Below are 19,694 nucleotides of genomic sequence, written 5' to 3' on the forward strand. Positions count from 1 at the left end.
GGACAGAAAAAATATCGATATATATCGAGTATCGCCATTCAGCTAGAAAATATCCAGGTATGACTTTTGGTCCATATCGCCCAACAATGCATACCCTCTATACTGACTAAGAACTTCAGATTATAACTCATCACTGCATAATTCTGAACAGTCCTAACCCCTCTCTGAGCATCTGATTTCTATCTTAGTTTCTCAACATGTCATTGTGGCAAACATAAAATAGTTACACTCCGTGGATTTTCATAGTTTAAAAATCACATAAAATTATAAAAAGCTTTTCAACCTGGCCATCATACAAGTGGCAGAATCCTCTGATGATCTTCTGCTTGTACAGCTGGTCTGCCTTCAGCTCCATGCGCCTGATGATCTGCATGGTGCGGTAATACTGCAGCCCCTCGTCCCGGGTCAGAACCACCTCGGTGGCAGGACCCTCGTCCAGCTTGTGGAGGTCACATTTCTGGATGGGAGGAAATACCCGTGATAAACCACAAACCTACACTACAGGACTGTCTCAGAAAATTTGAATATTGTGATGAAGTTCTTTATTTTCTGTAATGCAATTAAAAAAAAAAAAAAGTCAAACATTCTGGATTCATTACAAATCAACTGAAATATTGCAAGCCTTTTATTATTTTAATATTGCAGATTATGGTTTACAGTTTAAGATTAAGATTCCCAGAATATTAAACATTTTTGAGATAGGATATTTGAGTTTTCTTAAGCTGTAAGCCATGATCAGCAATATTAAAATAATAAAAGGCTTGCAATATTTCAGTTGATTTGTAATGAATCCAGAATGTATGACATTTTTGTTTTTGTAATTGCATTACAGAAAATCACAATATTCTAATTTTCTGAGACAGTCCTGTATACTGACATCCAACAGTTTCATATACAATAACACATCAGGCTTTAACCTTACCTTTATCTCAAAGCTGGCTTGGTTTGTGAAGTCAGCGTAGGAGCGAGCTGTCACAACCACTGCACATCTCTGAAGAAATCAAACAAAAAACCTTTCAAAATCAGCAAAGGTTATTTAGTAGTGGTTCAAAAACGTTTTATATCAAAACGACCTGTTGTTATTGCTTTCAGTGAGAACATTGTGTTATCCAATAATTTGTGTAGGGACATTTAAACTTTGAACCTTTCGTAAATCTGACACTTAAAACAGTAGTTAAAACCAATATTAAAAGCGGTGTGTGTTAAAAAATAAGAATCACTTAGATCTTAAAGAGACAGGATGATGTGGGTGTTAGCTCCGGCTACGACGGGCCTGGCAAGGTCAGTGTTGTTTAGGGTCAACTCTCACTCACACCCCGGATTACAGAGCTGATCTCAGGCCTCTGCTCCAACACACATGTTGTACTCACGTTTCTCTGAGCACAAGCTCTCAGCACGTTGGAAACGTTGGCCAGCATCTTTCCCACAGAAGTCCGTGCAGAGTTCGGTACGAAGCGTCCTTCTGGAAACCTGCGTCCTCCCGGCTGGCCGCTGGGGGGCGCTGCTCGCGGCGGCGCTGTTGGGGCTGCGGGGCGCTCTTCTTCTGCGGCTATGAGTTACGGCAGAAAAAGTTTTTTTTTTATAAACTTTATTTAACATTTCAATTAAAACAAATATTTTGAGGAAACCAGAGACGTTTTATTTGAAATGATTTTGAAATAATAAAAATAATAAATAAATAAATAAATAATAAATAAAATATAATAAATAATAAATAAATAAAATAAAAAATACTGTACAGTATCTTTGAGGAAACATTAGCATCTGAAACATTACAAGCTCACAACACATAAGCAAATATACATTTGTCTTCTACGTGTAGATACATTGTATACATCTTAACAACAGTATTTTTTAATTGGTGACAGGACAAGAAAACAGGATAAAAAAAAGATTCAATAAAATAAAAATAAAATAATCATAGGGGTTGACATTTCAACAAAAGTGAAAAAACACAAGATTGTAACTTAAAGAGCAAGAGACTTGGACATGGTTTCATATAAATCATTTATAGACGGGTTTTCTTCTGATAGTACCTTTATGGATTTTACATAATGTTTTATTTCATTTTTAAAACAAACTATGGAGGGTTTGCTGTTTTTCCATGTATTTTTATGTATATGATATTTTCCCATAATGAGAATTATGTTCACCATCTTGGATACCTTCTTTGAGAGACCATCCGTATAAATTACGACAGAAAAAGTGCTACTGCGCCTTGAGTCATCTAGCCTTTATATATATCTATGCTGCCACCACTGTACCGGGAAACAAAAACAGAAAATTAAAACAATGTATTATTATTATTATTATTATTATTATTATTATTATTATTATTATTATTATTATTATTATTATTATTATTATTTTATAATTATTATTATTATTACTACTACTACTATTATTATTATTATTATTATTATTATTATTATTATTATTATTATTATTATTATTATTATTATTATTATTATTATTAATAAACTTAAACTTTATTTATTTATATAGCACCTTTCATGCAGATATAATGCAACACAAAGTGCTTTACATTAAAAAGATTAATATTATACATAGATTATTATTATTATTATTATTATTGTACATGCCCGTTTCAGTCATACATGAGTCCCATATTTTAATTAAATTATAGTCCTTTTTTCTTAATTTTCCATTTTTCTTATCTGTCTTAACAAGAAAAACCCAACTGTACACGATAAGCCTTCTTTAACATCATTTTAGTTATGAAGGATAGCTTTATAACAATTTTTGCATTGCAGTTGTAATTAATGCATGTTTATCAGGTCTTCTGTAATTTGCTCAGCAGCTCATAAAAGAGGTCACATTTAAACAATCACAGGATGGTAAGGAAGGGTAAGGACGATAAGGAGATCAAGGGGACCCACATCTCTTCCTTTGCATGTCACAATTATTTTTTCATACATTATATGTTTTTTATTCATTTTGAATATTTTTCATATTGGGTGTTTTCTAAAACCCTATTATTGCATTTGCATGAGCCCACTATTCCATGGCGAGCTTGTGTTTTTATTTTTTTTTATTTTTTATTTTTTAGAGATCCCCAATAAATATCACTTCAGGAGTTTATCCTAAAACAACCGTTTTTAAGGTTCCTTTTTTGTGTAAAACTTCCAACATCAGCCACACATATTAAGTAATTATAGCCAAGCCTGTTATATAGTGTTGCCCAAAAAGTTGGAATAAAACATTTTTTACCTCTTCTCATGAAATGATTGTAAATAAAAGGAAGAATAAATAAAAGAATCTTTCTGAAAATAAAACGATGCCACCTTAACACTGTCTATAATGATGACTTTCCGATGGATTATTGAAATGGTAAATCAAAACTATCAATAAATGTATAAGCTTTCATATTTTGCTCAAGCAGTCAATTCAATCTGTGATTGAATTAAATGTTTTATAGGTCATTTGTGTAAACCACTTTCAGATTTATCGTTTAAAAAAAAATCAGCAAACATGTTACAGGATTTAAATACTAACAAGATTACAATTATTGAGTAGGTCATTCTATGTGGGGTGTCAGACATTCAGATATTAGTTTTCTGTCTGGGGCAGGTCTAGGGCAGGTCTAGGGCAGGTCTACAGCAGGTCTACAGCAGGTCTGGGGCAGGACTAGGGCAGGTCTAGGGCAGGTCTACAGCAAGTCTAGGGCAGGTTTGGGGCAGGTCTAGGGCAGGTCTACAGCATGTTTAGGGCATGTCTAGGGCAGGTCCAGGGCAGGTCTAGGGCAGGTCTACAGCATGTTTAGGGCAGGTCTAGGGCAGGTCTGAGGCAGGTCCAGGGCAGGTCTAGGGCAGGTCTAGGGCATGTCTAGGGCAGGTCTAGGGCAGGTCTACAGCATGTTTAGGGCAGGTCTAGGGCAGGTCTGAGGCAGGTCCAGGGCAGGTCTAGGGCAGGTCTAGGGCAGGTCCAGGGCAGGTCTAGGGCAGGTCTAGGGCAGGTCCAGGGCAGGTCTAGGGCAGGTCTAGGGCAGGTCTAGGGCAGGTCTGGGGCAGGTCTAGGGCAGGTCTAGGGCAGGTCTAGGGCAGGTCTAGGGCAGGTCTGAGGCAGGTCTAGGGCAGGTCCAGGGCAGGTCTAGGGCAGGTCCAGGGCAGGTCCAGGGCAGGTCTAGGGCAGGTCTAGGGCAGGTCCAGGGCAGGTCTAGGGCAGGTTTAGGGCAGGTCTAGGGCAGGTCTGGGGCAGGTCTAGGACAGGTCTAGGGCAGGTCCAGGGCAGGTCTAGGGCAGGTCTAGGGCAGGTTTAGGGCAGGTCTAGGGCAGGTCTAGGGCAGGTCTGGGGCAGGTCTAGGACAGGTCTAGGGCATGTCCAGGGCAGGTCTAGGGCAGGTCTAGGGCAGGTCTAGGGCAGGTCTAGGGCAGGTCTACAGCAGGTCTACAGCAGGTCTGGGGCAGGACTAGGGCAGGTCTAGGGCAGGTCTACAGCAGGTCTACAGCAGGTCTGGGGCAGGACTAGGGCAGGTCTAGGGCAGGTCTACAGCAAGTCTAGGGCAGGTTTGGGGCAGGTCTAGGGCAGGTCTACAGCATGTTTAGGGCATGTCTAGGGCAGGTCCAGGGCAGGTCTAGGGCAGGTCTACAGCATGTTTAGGGCAGGTCTAGGGCAGGTCTGAGGCAGGTCCAGGGCAGGTCTAGGGCAGGTCTAGGGCATGTCTAGGGCAGGTCTAGGGCAGGTCTACAGCATGTTTAGGGCAGGTCTAGGGCAGGTCTGAGGCAGGTCCAGGGCAGGTCTAGGGCAGGTCTAGGGCAGGTCCAGGGCAGGTCTAGGGCAGGTCTAGGGCAGGTCCAGGGCAGGTCTAGGGCAGGTCTAGGGCAGGTCTAGGGCAGGTCTGGGGCAGGTCTAGGGCAGGTCTAGGGCAGGTCTAGGGCAGGTCTAGGGCAGGTCTGAGGCAGGTCTAGGGCAGGTCCAGGGCAGGTCTAGGGCAGGTCCAGGGCAGGTCCAGGGCAGGTCTAGGGCAGGTCTAGGGCAGGTCCAGGGCAGGTCTAGGGCAGGTTTAGGGCAGGTCTAGGGCAGGTCTGGGGCAGGTCTAGGACAGGTCTAGGGCAGGTCCAGGGCAGGTCTAGGGCAGGTCTAGGGCAGGTTTAGGGCAGGTCTAGGGCAGGTCTAGGGCAGGTCTGGGGCAGGTCTAGGACAGGTCTAGGGCATGTCCAGGGCAGGTCTAGGGCAGGTCTAGGGCAGGTCTAGGGCAGGTCTAGGGCAGGTCTACAGCAGGTCTACAGCAGGTCTGGGGCAGGACTAGGGCAGGTCTAGGGCAGGTCTACAGCAGGTCTACAGCAGGTCTGGGGCAGGACTAGGGCAGGTCTAGGGCAGGTCTACAGCAGGTCTACAGCAAGTCTAGGGCAGGTTTGGGGCAGGTCTAGGGCAGGTCTACAGCATGTTTAGGGCATGTCTAGGGCAGGTCCAGGGCATGTCTAGGGCAGGTCTAGGGCAGGTCTACAGCATGTTTAGGGCAGGTCTGAGGCAGGTCCAGGGCAGGTCTAGGGCAGGTCTAGGGCAGGTCCAGGGCAGGTCTAGGGCAGGTCTAGGGCAGGTCTGAGGCAGGTCCAGGGCAGGTCTAGGGCAGGTCTGGGGCAGGTCTAGGGCAGGTCTAGGGCAGGTTTAGGGCAGGTCTAGGGCAGGTCTGGGGCAGGTCTAGGACAGGTCTAGGGCATGTCCAGGGCAGGTCTAGGGCAGGTCTAGGGCAGGTCTAGGGCAGGTCTAGGGCAGGTCTACAGCAGGTCTACAGCAGGTCTGGGGCAGGACTAGGGCAGGTCTAGGGCAGGTCTACAGCAGGTCTACAGCAGGTCTAGGGCAGGACTAGGGCAGGTCTAGGGCAGGTCTACAGCAGGTCTGGGGCAGGACTAGGGCAGGTCTAGGGCAGGTCTACAGCAGGTCTACAGCAGGTCTGGGGCAGGACTAGGGCAGGTCTAGGGCAGGTCTACAGCAAGTCTAGGGCAGGTTTGGGGCAGGTCTAGGGCAGGTCTACAGCATGTTTAGGGCATGTCTAGGGCAGGTCCAGGGCATGTCTAGGGCAGGTCTAGGGCAGGTCTACAGCATGTTTAGGGCAGGTCTAGGGCAGGTCTGAGGCAGGTCCAGGGCAGGTCTAGGGCAGGTCTAGGGCAGGTCCAGGGCAGGTCTAGGGCAGGTCTAGGGCAGGTCTGAGGCAGGTCCAGGGCAGGTCTAGGGCAGGTCTGGGGCAGGTCTAGGGCAGGTCCAGGGCAGGTCTAGGGCAGGTCTGAGGCAGGTCTAGGGCAGGTCCAGGGCAGGTCCAGGGCAGGTCCAGGGCAGGTCTAGGGCAGGTCTAGGGCAGGTCCAGGGCAGGTCTAGGGCAGGTCTAGGGCAGGTCCAGGGCAGGTCTAGGGCATGTCCAGGGCAGGTGTAGGGCAGGTCTAGGGCAGGTCTAGGGCAGGTCTAGGGCAGGTCTAGGGCAGGTCTACAGCAGGTCTACAGCAGGTCTAGGGCAGGTCTAGGGCAGGTCTACAGCAGGTCTACAGCAGGTCTAGGGCAGGTCTGGGGCAGGTCTAGGGCAGGTCTGAGGCAGGTCCAGGGCAGGTCTAGGGCAGGTCTAGGGCAGGTCTAGGGCAGGTTTAGGGCAGGTCTAGGGCAGGTCTGAGGCAGGTCCAGGGCAGGTCTAGGGCAGGTCTAGGGCAGGTCTGAGGCAGGTCCAGGGCAGGTCTAGGGCAGGTCTAGGGCAGGTCTAGGGCAGGTCTAAGGCAGGTTTAGGGCAGGTCCAGGGCAGGTCCGCGCAGGTCTAGGGCAGGTCCAGGGCAGGTCTAAGGCAGGTCTAGGGCAGGTCTAGGGCAGGTCTGGGGCAGGTCTAGGGCAGGTCTGAGGCAGGTCCAGGGAAGGTCTAGGGCAGGTCTAGGGCAGGTCTAGGGCAGGTCTAAGGCAGGTTTAGGGCAGGTCCAGGGCAGGTCCGCGCAGGTCTAGGGCAGGTCCAGGGCAGGTCTATGGCAGGTCTGGGGCAGGTCTAGGGCAGGTCTAGGGCAGGTCTAGGGCAGGTTTAGGGCAGGTCCAGGGCAGGTCCAGGGCAGGTCTGGGGCAGGTCTAGGGCAGGTCTAGGGCAGGTCTAGGGCAGGTTTAGGGCAGGTCTAGGGCAGGGCTAGGGTAGGTCTAGGGCAGGTCTAGGGCAGGTCTGGGGCAGGTCTAGGGCAGGTCTAGGGCAGGTCTAGGGCAGGTTTAGGGCAGGTCCAGGGCAGGTCCAGGGCAGGTCTGGGGCAGGTCTAGGGCAGGTCTAGGGCAGGTCCAGGGCAGGTCTGGGGCAGGTCTAGGGCAGGTCTAGGGCAGGTCTGGGGCAGGTCCAGGGCAGGTTTAGGGCAGGTCCAGGGCAGGTCTAGGGCAGGTTTAGGGCAGGTCTAGGGCACGTCTGGGGCAGGTCTAGGGCAGGTCTAGGGCACGTCTGGGGCAGGTGCAGGGCAGGTCCAGGGCAGGTCTAGGGCAGGTTTAGGGCAGGTTTAGGGCAGGTCTAGGGCAGGTCTAGGGCAGGTCTGGGGCAGGTCTAGGGCAGGTCCAGGGCAGGTCTAGGGCAGGTTTAGGGCAGGTCCAGGGCAGGTCTAGGGCAGGTTTAGGGCAGGTCAAGGGCAGGTCTGGGGCAGGTCTAGGGCAGGTCCAGGGCAGGTCTAGGGCAGGTTTAGGGCAGGTCAAGGGCAGGTCTGGGGCAGGTCTAGGGCAGGTCTAGGGCAGCTCCAGGGCAGGTCTAGGGCAGGTCTGGGGAAGGTGTAGGGCAGGTCTAGGGTAGATCTAGGGCAGGCAGCGCCGTCGTATAGGGGGGAAAGGTGGTGACAATTATAAAGGCCCACAGCCCACAAGGGCCCACACATGGCCCCCCAGTATCCTCCAAATTCAAACAGCCACCAGTCACACAATATTCTCTAATTTAAATCACTTTGATAATTCCCTTTGCCCCTTCCCTTCTTAAAAATGGTTTGGTCCACCCAGCTCTGTGCGAGTGAGCAGCGCGCTGCACAAACGTGAGAGCACAGCTGGACTAGATGTACAGTAGCTAGATGGTGGAAAGCTATCAGGCCCCCCAAAAAGCACAAATCCGGGCAGGCCCGGTTCTACGAGGATGCATAAGCATTGCACCTTCAGTTTATGTATTTGCATGCTCAGTTGAAAAAAAGGAACAAAACTGACAAATGCGCGCGCGTTAAGCCTGATTTATGGTTCTGCTTTATATCGACGGCGTAAGGTACGCGGCGACGCGCCCCCGCGTAACCTACGCCGTAAGTTCTGCGTTGGTGCAACGCGGACCATAAATCAGCCAGTGTCCTGCACCAGCATGACGCTGCTCTCTGCTGCTCCGTTAACACAAAGTAACGATGGAAGTTGTTCAAGCACAACCACGCCAGCAAGTTTATATTCATGGTTATATTTATTATTGTTATTTATTTTTCTATGTTTTATTTTCTGTTGCTAGATTGTCTGATGGGTGAGGTAGCCCAGACTAAATGTAGCATTTTATTTGTTCTGCAGCGATATTGCTGCAAAAATGCACTTGAAAGACACTTTAAATATTATTGTTTGACTGGTATCATTCCACTTAAAATGACTGTCATGTTTAGTGATGGTTTTGAGCTGTATAGATACAATTTGTTTGAATTTCTATGTTTTATTTTCAGGGTAAGAAACATCTGTTGCTAGATTGTCTGATGGGTGAGGCTAGCCCAGACTAAATGTAGCATTTTCTTTGTTCTGCAGCGATCGTGCTGCAATAAAGCATTTGAAATACACTTTAAATATTCTTGTTTTGCTAGTATCATTCCACATGCAGTGGATTGTATTATGACGCATTCAAGCCTAATCAGTAATTTTTTTTTTTTTTTTAGCCTAATCAGTAATTAATTATGAGCATCAAACGAACGTCCGTTACGTTATCATGATGTGTTCAATGTGGTATTGTAAAGATGTGTTAGTGCGACATTTGAGTAGCCCAAAAGAACAAAACAAGTTGTGTTAGATTTGTTGTTGTTAGGCTACAGCAATAAAAAAAAGGGCAATATTCTTTATGGGGGCCCAGAATTCCTAGCAACTGCCCTGAGGGCAGGTCTGGGGCAGGTCTAGGCCAGGTCTAGGGCAGGTCTAGGATAATAAGGAAAGGAATCTGAGGAAGAGACCTGAACTGAGCTTGGACTGTTAGTGATGACAGCCTGCTTGTCGGTGCGCGCTCCCGCGGCGTCCCTCCGGTGGTCGCCGCACGCGTTGCATCTTCTGCGTTCTAGCCAGCCCCAACAGCATTGACTCTCCTCCATCATCCATCCATCATCCCAGCCTTCTCTAAGGACAGTTGGACTCCCTGGATTGATGGTGCTGCTCTCGGTGCTGTGCAGAAACACGGACCCCTGCGCGGCCCCGCATCACTGCGGACCGACCCGGACCACCGCGCCGACTCTCATCCCTGCTCTACCAGGGCTCTCTAACAGCCGCTAATGGCGAAGACAGTCACGTCACCAGGCACCATGACAGGTAAGCTCATTGTTTCTGAATACGTGCTTGTTTGAATCAGTGCGTGTGTGTTTGTAGCAGGGTTTGGAGCAGACTCGGGGATGACGCAGATGATTTCCAATGCTTTTTTTTGCGCGCGGCCGCTGACCGAACGGCCGTGAACGCGCTTCACTGTTTTGTTTATCCTCCAATCCTGATTTTACTGGCGATTCAGATCGATAAAGACATTTTTTCTTGACCCCATTGATATGACTTTCACTGAAAAACGACTCGGTTGATGGTTTTATAATAACGAGCATGTGAGCACGGTAACAGTGACATCTCTTTGTGTGCGTCATGCCTTATGTGGAGTCCTACTCTCAGATTGAAGGTTCTGACTTAATCAAGTGTGAATGAGTAGAACTGGGTGGAGAAGGGAGGAGAGTCTTGGTGGTGAAGAGGGCCGTTGTGTGATGATGTGGGATGAGGGATGGGCCACTGCTGAAATAGATGAAGATTAAGGATTCACTTGGTAAAATAGTCATTAAAGGTTTAGATTTTTGTGACTTTAAATGTACTAACAAAGTCATTAAAAACATTTTGCTAGAAAAATATTAACCTGACCCAATAAAAAGATGGTATATCTTAAAGGAATTTGAAGTGGAAAAGATTAGGAAAATAAGACAAAATGTATATTTCATTTCCACTTCCACCGAAAATAAAAGAGGTAAACTTCAAAATTTTTAATGAAATTTACCCAACAAACGAGTTTTTAAGATTAAAATTTAATTTTGAATTGAATTGTGTTTTTTGTGAAAGAGAAATTGAAACTTTGGAACATCTTTTCTTTCATTGTGATTCAGTGCAATATTTCTGGAGTGAGATACAGAGCTGCTACAGTCCAAGGACATTGATCTACATTTAACAGTGAAGACACTTATATTTGGTGTTTTTGTTGAAGACAAGAATTTGGACTTTGTCCTTAATAATTTGGTGTTATTTGGAAAGTTCTTCATTCACAAATGTAGATATTTTTAAGACCAAACCGTGTTTGACCCATCGGAGAAATGAGTTAAAGCTCTTGAGTAAGTCCCTGAGTCTTGTTAAAGAAAAGAAAGCCCTTAAACTGTTTTCTTTACTTGAAAGATATGATTTAATATGAGATGGCCCTTGTGAGTTATTTTTTATTGTATTTGTACGATAATTAGATTCTCAGTGTATATTTTGTAATACTGATGTTGCTCAACCCAAGGCAAATGTTTGTAATTCTGATACGACTATTATGTGCCTTGTTTGTTTGTATCTATGTTTCAATTAAAAAAAAAAAAATAATAAACTTGGTAAAATAGTTATCCCCCTCCATGCTGGAAGGGGGAGAAATCTCCCTGCGGGCCAATAATCACACTTCATATAATTAAAAAAGAAGGACTGGTCCCTTAAAATGATGTCAGAAGCTGCAGTGAAGTTACAAGAATTACTGGAAATTATGTCAGACTACTTAAATAATGCAAAAAAAAAAAAATGAATACTGTAGTTTATGAATTAGACTGGTTTGAATGTTTCCAGTCACAACATTTTAAGGAAAAAATATGCCTGAGTCTGAAAAATGTATATGTACCCAGATGTTGTTGAGAGGCTGTGTCCACTGGGAAGGGACGAATGCCACATTTGGGCATGGCAAATATTAAATAATGTAAGCCAAGCAATAAAGTTTAGGGTTACTGTGAAGTGTCAGCCAAATCACACATAAACATCCAGCCAGTCAGAATTGTCTTTCAGATACAAAATAAAAGCCCTGATTAAAGAAAACAAGAGTGTCATTCATTTGATGTAGTGTGTGTTGTCAGTTTAGTCTGTGTTGCACATATTGATTTAGTGAATTTGTGGAATCAAACCTTTCATTTTGTTGTTACTTCTGTTGATCAGAGAAAAGATTAAGAGTGTTGCGTCAAGTTTTAGATCATTTTTTTTTCTTTTTAGAGGTTTGTTTAATATTCAAATTGCATAACAGTTATCTATTTTTTTCTTTTTCATTTGCTTTTTTGCAACACTTATGTAAGGCTTACTTGATCTATCAGCTAAAGTTTGTCTATTTTAACAACTACTCTACACTCTGTGTTTATTTGTGTCGGCCTGTTTTATTACAGGCCATGGAAATGTGTCAGGTTTCTGTCATCCGCTGGCTTCACACACATTATTATAGCAATGTGAGAAAAGAAGCTTTTCATTGGATCAGTACTCTACAGAACTCTTCTTCGTTGTTTATGCTAGGTGAAAAGACGGCACCACTATGCATCACTCTTCTTCCTGACAAGAGATCTCCGATGAGTTGTCACAGCTCTCCTGCTCGCACCAGAAAAAATAGTGAGTAATCCCTTCTGGCTTCTGCTTCATAATTCCTGCCATCCACCCAAGTGGTTTCATCTGGATGAAAGTCACTTACTTTACAGTAATTTGGACTAATGCACAATTTCTAGAAGCTCATCACAGATTGCATCAGGAGGCCTGTGTCGGGGTAATCTGATGCAGAGTCCTTGCTGTTATAAGTTCTGGTTATGGCTCAGCAGCAGTAACCAATAGTGGCAGTCAGCAGTGAGATGAGGACAGTTTCCTGTGCAATGTTGCAGTTTGTCCTTGCCATGAGGCATTTTGCAACACAATGCATTTACAACAGGGCAGCCCTTCACACAAAGCTGAATACGCCCTTTAGTGGTAGAAAAGGAGTATTGCAGCTCAGTGTTCTGCGTTGATGTCACACCTCTTCAGACAGAACTGAGCATGGTCTCTGTCTCTGGTTATGTCCATGATTTCAGCTCCGACTAACACAGAGAAGAAACCACACATGAACGGACATGCATCCCCTTCACACCTCGGAGCAAACAACAATAACAGCCATGGAGGTAAACAATGTGAGTGCTCCTATATCATTTGCTCTATAGTTTGGCTACCACATTGCCAATGCCTTTTTTCACTACATCTGTGCTCATTTCTCATCTTTCAGGCCTGGAGGGTTACATGAAGACGGATGACAGGATGCGTTTAGCCAAAGAAAGACGTGAGGAGAGGGAGCGGAGCCTGGGTAGGTGATGGTCATGGTTTCAACGGATCTTGCTTCCTGATCCTGGGGTGTATCTGTATGTAATATAATTGGCCATGGCAGGGCTTTGCTTGCCTGTAGGATTAATACTAAGTTCACTAGGTTTTCTGATATAATGATCTGTGTCACTGCAGAGAATGTGACTGTGACATGGAATAGTCCACAAAAGTAGGTTTCCCACTTACAGATAATCCTACAGCTCCATCAGTTCCCCCATGGTGATAAGGATTACTATCTTCACAGTTTAATCTTGAGCCTGGGCTGACAGATGCAAACGCACTGTAGCACACAAAATTCAATATAAAAAAAAGGAAAAAATAAAAAAAGGACTATCAATAAAAAAGTAAATATAAAGGTAAACCACTATACTATCACTATGGTAAAATATCTGCATTCTCTATATAGTCTTGTTTTTTGTTTTTTCTGTGAATCTTTCGACTCTACCAGCGGCCAAGGAGCAGTTGATCTGGGAGAAGGAGCGCAGGGCTCAGCTGCAGTACGAGCGCACGCTGGAGGAGCGTTGCCGGCGGCTCGAGGAACAGCGGCAGAAAGAGGAGCTTCGCAGGGCTGCAGTAGAAGAGAAACGGAGGCAGCAGCTCGAGGAAGAGAGGGTCAGGAAATTGGAAATGCTCTTGTCTTTTGTGTGCAAGATTAGATTTGAACATTCTGTACCAACATATCTGCTCTTGTGAACTGAGTAAATATAATCTGTTTTGATTTGAAAAATGTGAGTATTTATTGATGTCTGACTGAAAAGTCTCTGACATGCTTCAGTCAACACAGTAAAAAGCTCCCTTTTCAGCCTGTTTTTACAGCTCTGTTCATGGCAATCGGTTTCAGGGTATCCTGGAAAGCCACACTTCATAAAAATGGTCTCTTATGAAATAGTCCGGCACCCCTCCCATCCACTGATTTCCACCAGCATAGCATTGACCAAACCACATGCAGTGGGTCAGGGAAGGGCTTTATGCCATGATTTATACAGGAGACACTATCAGACAAGTGTCACGGTTTTTGGGTTTATGGTCCTGTTTTATTTTGAAAACCTGTGTCCCTGTGTTTTAATTTTGTCTTGACTTCCGTTGTTCCCATCTGCCCTGATTGTTTGCACCAGTGTCTCATCAAGTCCAATGTGTATATCTTGTCTTGTCTTTCCTTGCTCCCCGCTGGTCTGTAATGTTTTCACTATCCTGTTTCTTGTCATGTTTTTCTGGTTTTGCAATGCAGTTTTATTTTATATATATATATTTTTTTTTACTCATGGGCTTTGGATCTCCTCCTGCATCTGTCTCCTGCACCTCTCTCCTACACATTCCAGTTTTGACAACAAGTCCTTGGATGAGAGGCACCATTCAAAACAACCAAGATTGCTGATGGCAGAGTTGTTAATAACACATTGGGTTATTCAACAGCATTTTGGATGCCTTTTCTTGATTGTTGTTTGGCTTGTGTTGTTACAGATCCCTGCAAACCTGAAACGCTCACTGAAGGACATATATCAAGACACATGCCCATTACTAATTCCCAAATACATCTTCTCAAGGACAAAAACAATTTTTTTCACAATATCCATCCATTCACGTGTATCCCTTTAGAATTTTCAATTCCTCACAACCACTGTTAGGTTTAAATCAACATCAAACCCAGCTCTTAACAAAGAAAAACACCAAAGACTGTTGGAAATGATTTTTAAGGCGCTTTCTGCAGAAAGGGGAAGCAAAATCGGAGCTTTGCAGAGCAACGTGGCTCTCTATAGATGCTCTCGACGGAATGCTTCGGTGGTTCCTCTTCTGCATCAGCTTTTTATTGAGAATTTTGACAGGAAAATGACCATATAAGGATAGTCAACAGTGAATAGACAATGGACAATGGAAGAAAACAGGAAACAGACGGAGGAAACAGACATCTCTGTAGTTAAAGAGGTCACACATTGTGAAACAGACATCTTCAGTTAAAGAGGAACTAATCTGGTATTCAGAAGCTTAAAGTTTTTAAAAGAACACAAAAGGTCAAAAGGTTAATGGGTTAATGGGTCCCCTTCCAGACAAACCGGGAAGTCTTTAACAGATGTGTCCAGCTAACCCTTGGTTAACCCCACAATTCCTTCCTGTGTGTTCTTTTGAAACTTCACAGTAAACACTCCAGTGTCATCATAAGCATCCTTCTCATCAGTTAGAGTTTGTTGGAGTTGTCGGTAAATAGACCTCAGAATACTGGACTAAGGAAGTCTGCAATGGTCCTTTGGACCATTGCACGGAGACACAGAACGATACAGGTAGTGAAAACACAGAACAGTACCAGAACAGTGATGAACGGAATCATAATTTTAGTCATTATGTCAGTCCACTGGCCTGAGTTCAGCCAGGACCAAAAGGTGGTACCTACTGAGCGTCTGTCTTCTGACACGACTTTGGCCAACTGACGTAATTCGGCTATAGCTTTGGTAATATTGCTTTCAGCACCGGTTTCATCAGGGAGGAATGTACAGTAGTGTTCCTAAATTACAAGAGTTTGAGGAACAATTCTTAACATGTCAGCATGACTCATTAGTGGAAAAGTTTCTTCCATCTCTCGGACTCCTCTCCAGCTTGTTGTAGCCAGTCAGTTTGGGCTAGTCATCTTCTTCAGGCCCGTGGCTGGTGAGTAGGCGTCAGATGAGTTCTTCAGCGGACAAGGGTTTTGATACCATCCGACTTCCGGCCTACTCAGGGTCTGGAAAGTTTTTTACTAGCTTTCACTGTGACCGGTGAACCCACGTAGATCGTTCAGCAGCCTTTACTGCTATCGGTGTCCTGATCTGGACAACAAAAGGGCCGTCCCAACGGGGTGATGACCTTTCACCACTCGAATCAGGATCTGGTCACCCAGTTTCAGCAGTTCCTGCTTAGGAGAGAGAGGGGAAAAAGCAGCAGCTCACAAGAACTTTGAACATTTTTCCAGCAAACAATTTGCTCATCCACATCGAGAGTGGATTTGCCTCTTCGGTTTTCTCTTGCGATGGTTCTCCGTCCCATAGAGGGGAGTTGGAACGGGCGACCATGCACCACCCAAAGGGTGTGACGATTCTCATATACATTTCGACTAATGGCCGGCATTCAGGTCATGGTTTTCCAGTTTCTTCCATGGTTTTTCTGAGCCTTAGCTTAACAGTGCCATTAGTTTGTTCCACTAGGCCTGCACTTTGTGGGTGATAGGCACAGTGGTTCTTTAATTCAATTCAATTCAATTTTATTTATATATCGTCTAATACAACAGAGTTGTCTCTAGACGCTTTACAGAGACCCATACCCAGAACATGACCCCCGAGCAGTTATTACATAAACAATGGCAGGTAAAAACTCCCCTAGTGGGAGAAAAACCTTAAGCCAAACAGTGGCAAGGAAAAACTCCCCTTTAGGAGGGAAGAAACCTTGAGCAGGACCAGGCTCATAAGGGGGGACCCTCCTGCCGAGGGCCAGACTGGTGGGTCAGGGACGGCTACAGCACAGCAGGCAGGTGGAAGCAGCAACGGGATGACCAGGGGTGGGGACCGCAGGCCAGCACGCAGCTCCCGAAGCTCCGGCCCAATCAGCAAGTCCCAGGTTGGGGTGCAGGGTCAGGGAAAGACTTGTGCTCCGTAATGCAAGCTACAAGCCACCCACGACCACCTGCAGGACAAAAGAGAGAAAAGGGAGGAGAAGGGGGGGCTAGCAACGGGATGACCAGGGGTGGGGACCGCAGGCCAGCACGCAGCTCCCGAAGCTCCGGCCCAATCAGCAAGTCCCAGGTTGGGGTGCAGGGTCGGGGAAAGACTTGTGCTCCGTAATGCAAGCTACAAGCCACCCACGACCACCTGCAGGACAAAAGAGAGAAAAGGGAGGAGAAGGGGGGGCCAGCAACGGGATGACCAGGGGTGGGGACCGCAGGCCAGCATGCAGCTCCCGAAGCTCCGGCCCAATCAGCAAGTCCCAGGTTGGGGTGCAGGGTCAGGGAAAGACTTGTGCTCCGTAATGCAAGCTACAAGCCACCCACGACCACCTGCAGGTTCCGGTGTCCGGCAAAGGATGCTGCAACATGGACAAAAGAGAGAAAAGGGAGAAGGGGGGGCCAGCACAAGAAACTACAGGAGCGACTCTGACACACTAAAGTTTACACTACCTAGAGATTTACCAACACCAGCTAGAGGTTTACTAAACACTAACTATAGGCTTTACTAAACAGAAATGTTTTAAGTTTAGTTTTAAAGGTGGAGGTGGTGTCAGCCTCCTTAACCCAGATTGGAAGTTGGTTCCATAGTAGTGGTGCCTGATAGCAGAACGCCCGCCCTCCAAATCTACATTTAGATACTCTAGGAACTACGAGTAAACCTGCACTCTGAGAACGGAGAGCTCTGACAGGAACATAAGGCACTATCAGGTCTTGCAAATAATGCGGAGCTAAGCCGTTTTGGGCTTTATACGCAAGTAATAAAATTTTAAATTGGATTCTGAATTTTACGGGTAACCAATGGAGCGACGCTAACACTGGAGAGACGTGGTCTCTCCTGCTAATTCCTGTCAGTACTCGTGCTGCTGCATTTTGGATCAGCTGGAGCCTATTCAGCAAATTACTTGGACATCCTGCTAACAACACATTACAGTAATCTAGTCTAGAAGATACAAACGCATGAACTAGTTTTTCTGCATCACTCTGCGAGAGGATTTTCCTAATCTTTGCAATATTACGGAGATGGAAAAAGGCTATTTTACAAACCTGATTGACATATGGTTTAAACGACAAATCCTGATCGAAAATAACACCAAGGTTTCTCACAGTTGCACTGGAAGCCATCGCAACAACATCTAATCCCTTCCTAAGATGCTCTGGACCAAGAATGATAACCTCTGTTTTATCTGAATTTAGAAGCAGGACATTTCTGGACATCCAGTCCTTGATGTCCCTAAGACATGCCTGAAGTTTAACTAACGGTTCTGTTTCATCCGGCTTCATAGACAAGTAGAGCTGCGTATCATCAGCATAACAATGAAAGTGTATGCCGTGATTCTGGATTATACTTCCCAACGGCTGCATGTATAAACTGAACAAGATTGGCCCTAGCACTGAACCCTGCGGAACACCATAACAGACCCTTGACTGTTCTGAAGAAACCTCATGTACATGAACAAACTGGAACCTGTCAGATAGGTATGATTTAAACCAACATAGAGCTGTCCCTTTAATCCCAACAACATGCTCTAACCTGTGCAGTAAAATGCCATGATCTATAGTGTCAAAAGCAGCACTGAGGTCCAGTAGAACCAGTATGGACACTAATCCCTTATCTGAGGCCATAAGGAGGTCATTCGTGACTCGAACCAGTGCTGTCTCTGTGCTATGATGCATTCTGAACCCTGACTGAAAGACTTCAAACAGATCATTTCTATACAAATAGTCACATAACTGGCTTGAAACTGCCTTTTCCAGAATTTTAGACACAAATGGAAGGTTGGAAATTGGTCTATAATTAGCTAAGGTGTCTGGGTCAAGAGAAGGTTTTTTAAGTAAAGGTTTAATTACTGCGACTTTGAAAACCTGTGGTACATATCCTAAACTTAGGGATAGGTTAATTTGGTCCAGTATTGTCGTACCAATAAGAGAAAAAATATGCTTGAATAGTCGAGTCGGGATGGGGTCTAACATACATGTGGTTGACTTAGCTCTATTGACGAGTGAGGTCAGCTCAGGGAGGTCTATAGGATCAAAACAGTCTAGAGGCAAGTCAGAGCGTAGGGAAGTCGCTAAAGCTGAAGAAACGCCCACAACCGGCTGGTTGATTTCTTCTCTAATTCTCGCGATTTTACTGTTGAAGAAGCTCATAAAGTCCTCACTACTGAGAGCTGCAGGAATGCAGCTCTCAGTAGTTTAAATTGATACCTAGATGTTTAGCCATGTTTTGGACTACAGTGTTCACAAAGTGTGCACCATTATCACTCCAAATTAATCTTGGAATGCCATGTTCTGGAATTATGTGTTTGCAAAAAGGCTTTAGCTACTGTGAGTGCGTCAGCTGTTTTGGCCGGGACTATTTCAACCCATTTGGATAAGGAGTCAATTAACACTAGGCAATACTTGTATTGCCCACTTCTGGACAGCTCAATGTAATCCTTATGGATAACTTCAAATGGATAGGCCCCTTGGGGACACTGACCTCTTTTAGGTCTCATATTGCCTTGCGTGTTGTGCCTGCAACATGTTAGACAGCTCCAACAAAAAAATGTTAAAGTACGTATTTAGACCTGGTGATGTATGGAATATTTCATGTACCATACTCTGCATCCCTCCTGTTGAGACATGGGACTTCCCATTGCTCAATTTAGCCACCAGGGGGAACATATTTTTTGGGAGCACTGGTTTGCTTAGCACCACACAGAGGCCTTCTAGAGTTACAGTAGCACCTTCATTTAGCCAAATGTCTTTCTCTCTTTGCGGAGCATTGTTTTGCATGTCAATTAAAATTTGAGTTGGATGTCTCGTTGTCATCATCCTCTTCTTCTTGTTTCTCGCCAGCGTCCTGACTTCTCCTCAGATGGGGAACTAAGTGGTTCTCCCATTTCTGAGAATTGCACCCTGGCAGGTCGGAGGTTTGACTTAATGACTCTCTAGGGTCAGTTATCTCTATGTCCCTCAGATCCCCCCGCCGTCACCTTAGATTACTTGGTGTGGCAAAACCTGTTAAATTCTGTCTCCTACCTTAGTCAAGGACTACATAATTTTCTTATTTCAGCCCAAGTAGGTTATGGTTTTATTTATATAAGTAACAACACACGAGCTAATAACATAACGGTCCAGTGAACAGTCCTGGCCGTTCATGCTTGGGTGCCTCACACACAAAACTGTCCGTGCAGCAACTCTCCTGCAACGTAAAAAAGTAGTTCCTAGTAAACCTATATATCTAAACAATAATTTATTGTTACAAAACATCGGACTGAAGGGAGTATTCCATCAAATAATACCTTATCAACTGCTGTTAAGCTCTATTGTCCGCAAGTTCAAAAGGAATGCCAGAATGATGCCAGAAAACTGTCTCCAGATGAATCATATAGTCTTCAGGAGACTCCCAATCTTCTGTTTGCATGCTGCAATGCAAGTGTATGCTCCTCTACGGAGACACAATAATGTGATTATTTAATTTTAACTCCAAATCTAC

The 19,694-nt window shown here is 45.3% G+C and overlaps 2 protein-coding genes across 4 annotated transcripts in view; one reads left to right on the plus strand and one right to left on the minus strand.

The window, feature by feature from the left end:
• Window positions 1-19,694, minus strand: part of pdha1a (pyruvate dehydrogenase E1 subunit alpha 1a) — a 65,257-nt gene that overhangs the window by 11,205 nt on the left and 34,358 nt on the right. Inside the window, exons 2-4 of the mRNA XM_061739557.1 lie at window positions 1,371-1,549; window positions 923-991; window positions 284-457 (exon numbers count right to left, since the gene is read on the minus strand). Coding sequence (XP_061595541.1) covers window positions 284-457; window positions 923-991; window positions 1,371-1,549 — 422 coding nt within the window. The remainder of the gene's footprint in view (window positions 1-283; window positions 458-922; window positions 992-1,370; window positions 1,550-19,694) is intronic.
• Window positions 9,154-19,694, plus strand: part of LOC133459528 (MAP7 domain-containing protein 2-like) — a 36,095-nt gene continuing 25,554 nt past the window's right edge. For 2 of the 3 annotated variants that reach the window (XM_061739552.1, XM_061739554.1), the window contains exons 1-5: window positions 9,154-9,474; window positions 11,704-11,796; window positions 12,246-12,341; window positions 12,434-12,511; window positions 12,977-13,140. In XM_061739552.1, coding sequence (XP_061595536.1) covers window positions 9,438-9,474; window positions 11,704-11,796; window positions 12,246-12,341; window positions 12,434-12,511; window positions 12,977-13,140 — 468 coding nt within the window. In that variant the 5' untranslated portion in view covers window positions 9,154-9,437. The remainder of the gene's footprint in view (window positions 9,475-11,703; window positions 11,797-12,245; window positions 12,342-12,433; window positions 12,512-12,976; window positions 13,141-19,694) is intronic. The other variant, XM_061739553.1, reaches the window with a different exon arrangement.

Source organism: Cololabis saira, chromosome 14, assembly GCF_033807715.1.
Source record: "Cololabis saira isolate AMF1-May2022 chromosome 14, fColSai1.1, whole genome shotgun sequence".
Classification (NCBI taxonomy): Eukaryota; Metazoa; Chordata; class Actinopteri; order Beloniformes; family Belonidae; genus Cololabis; species Cololabis saira.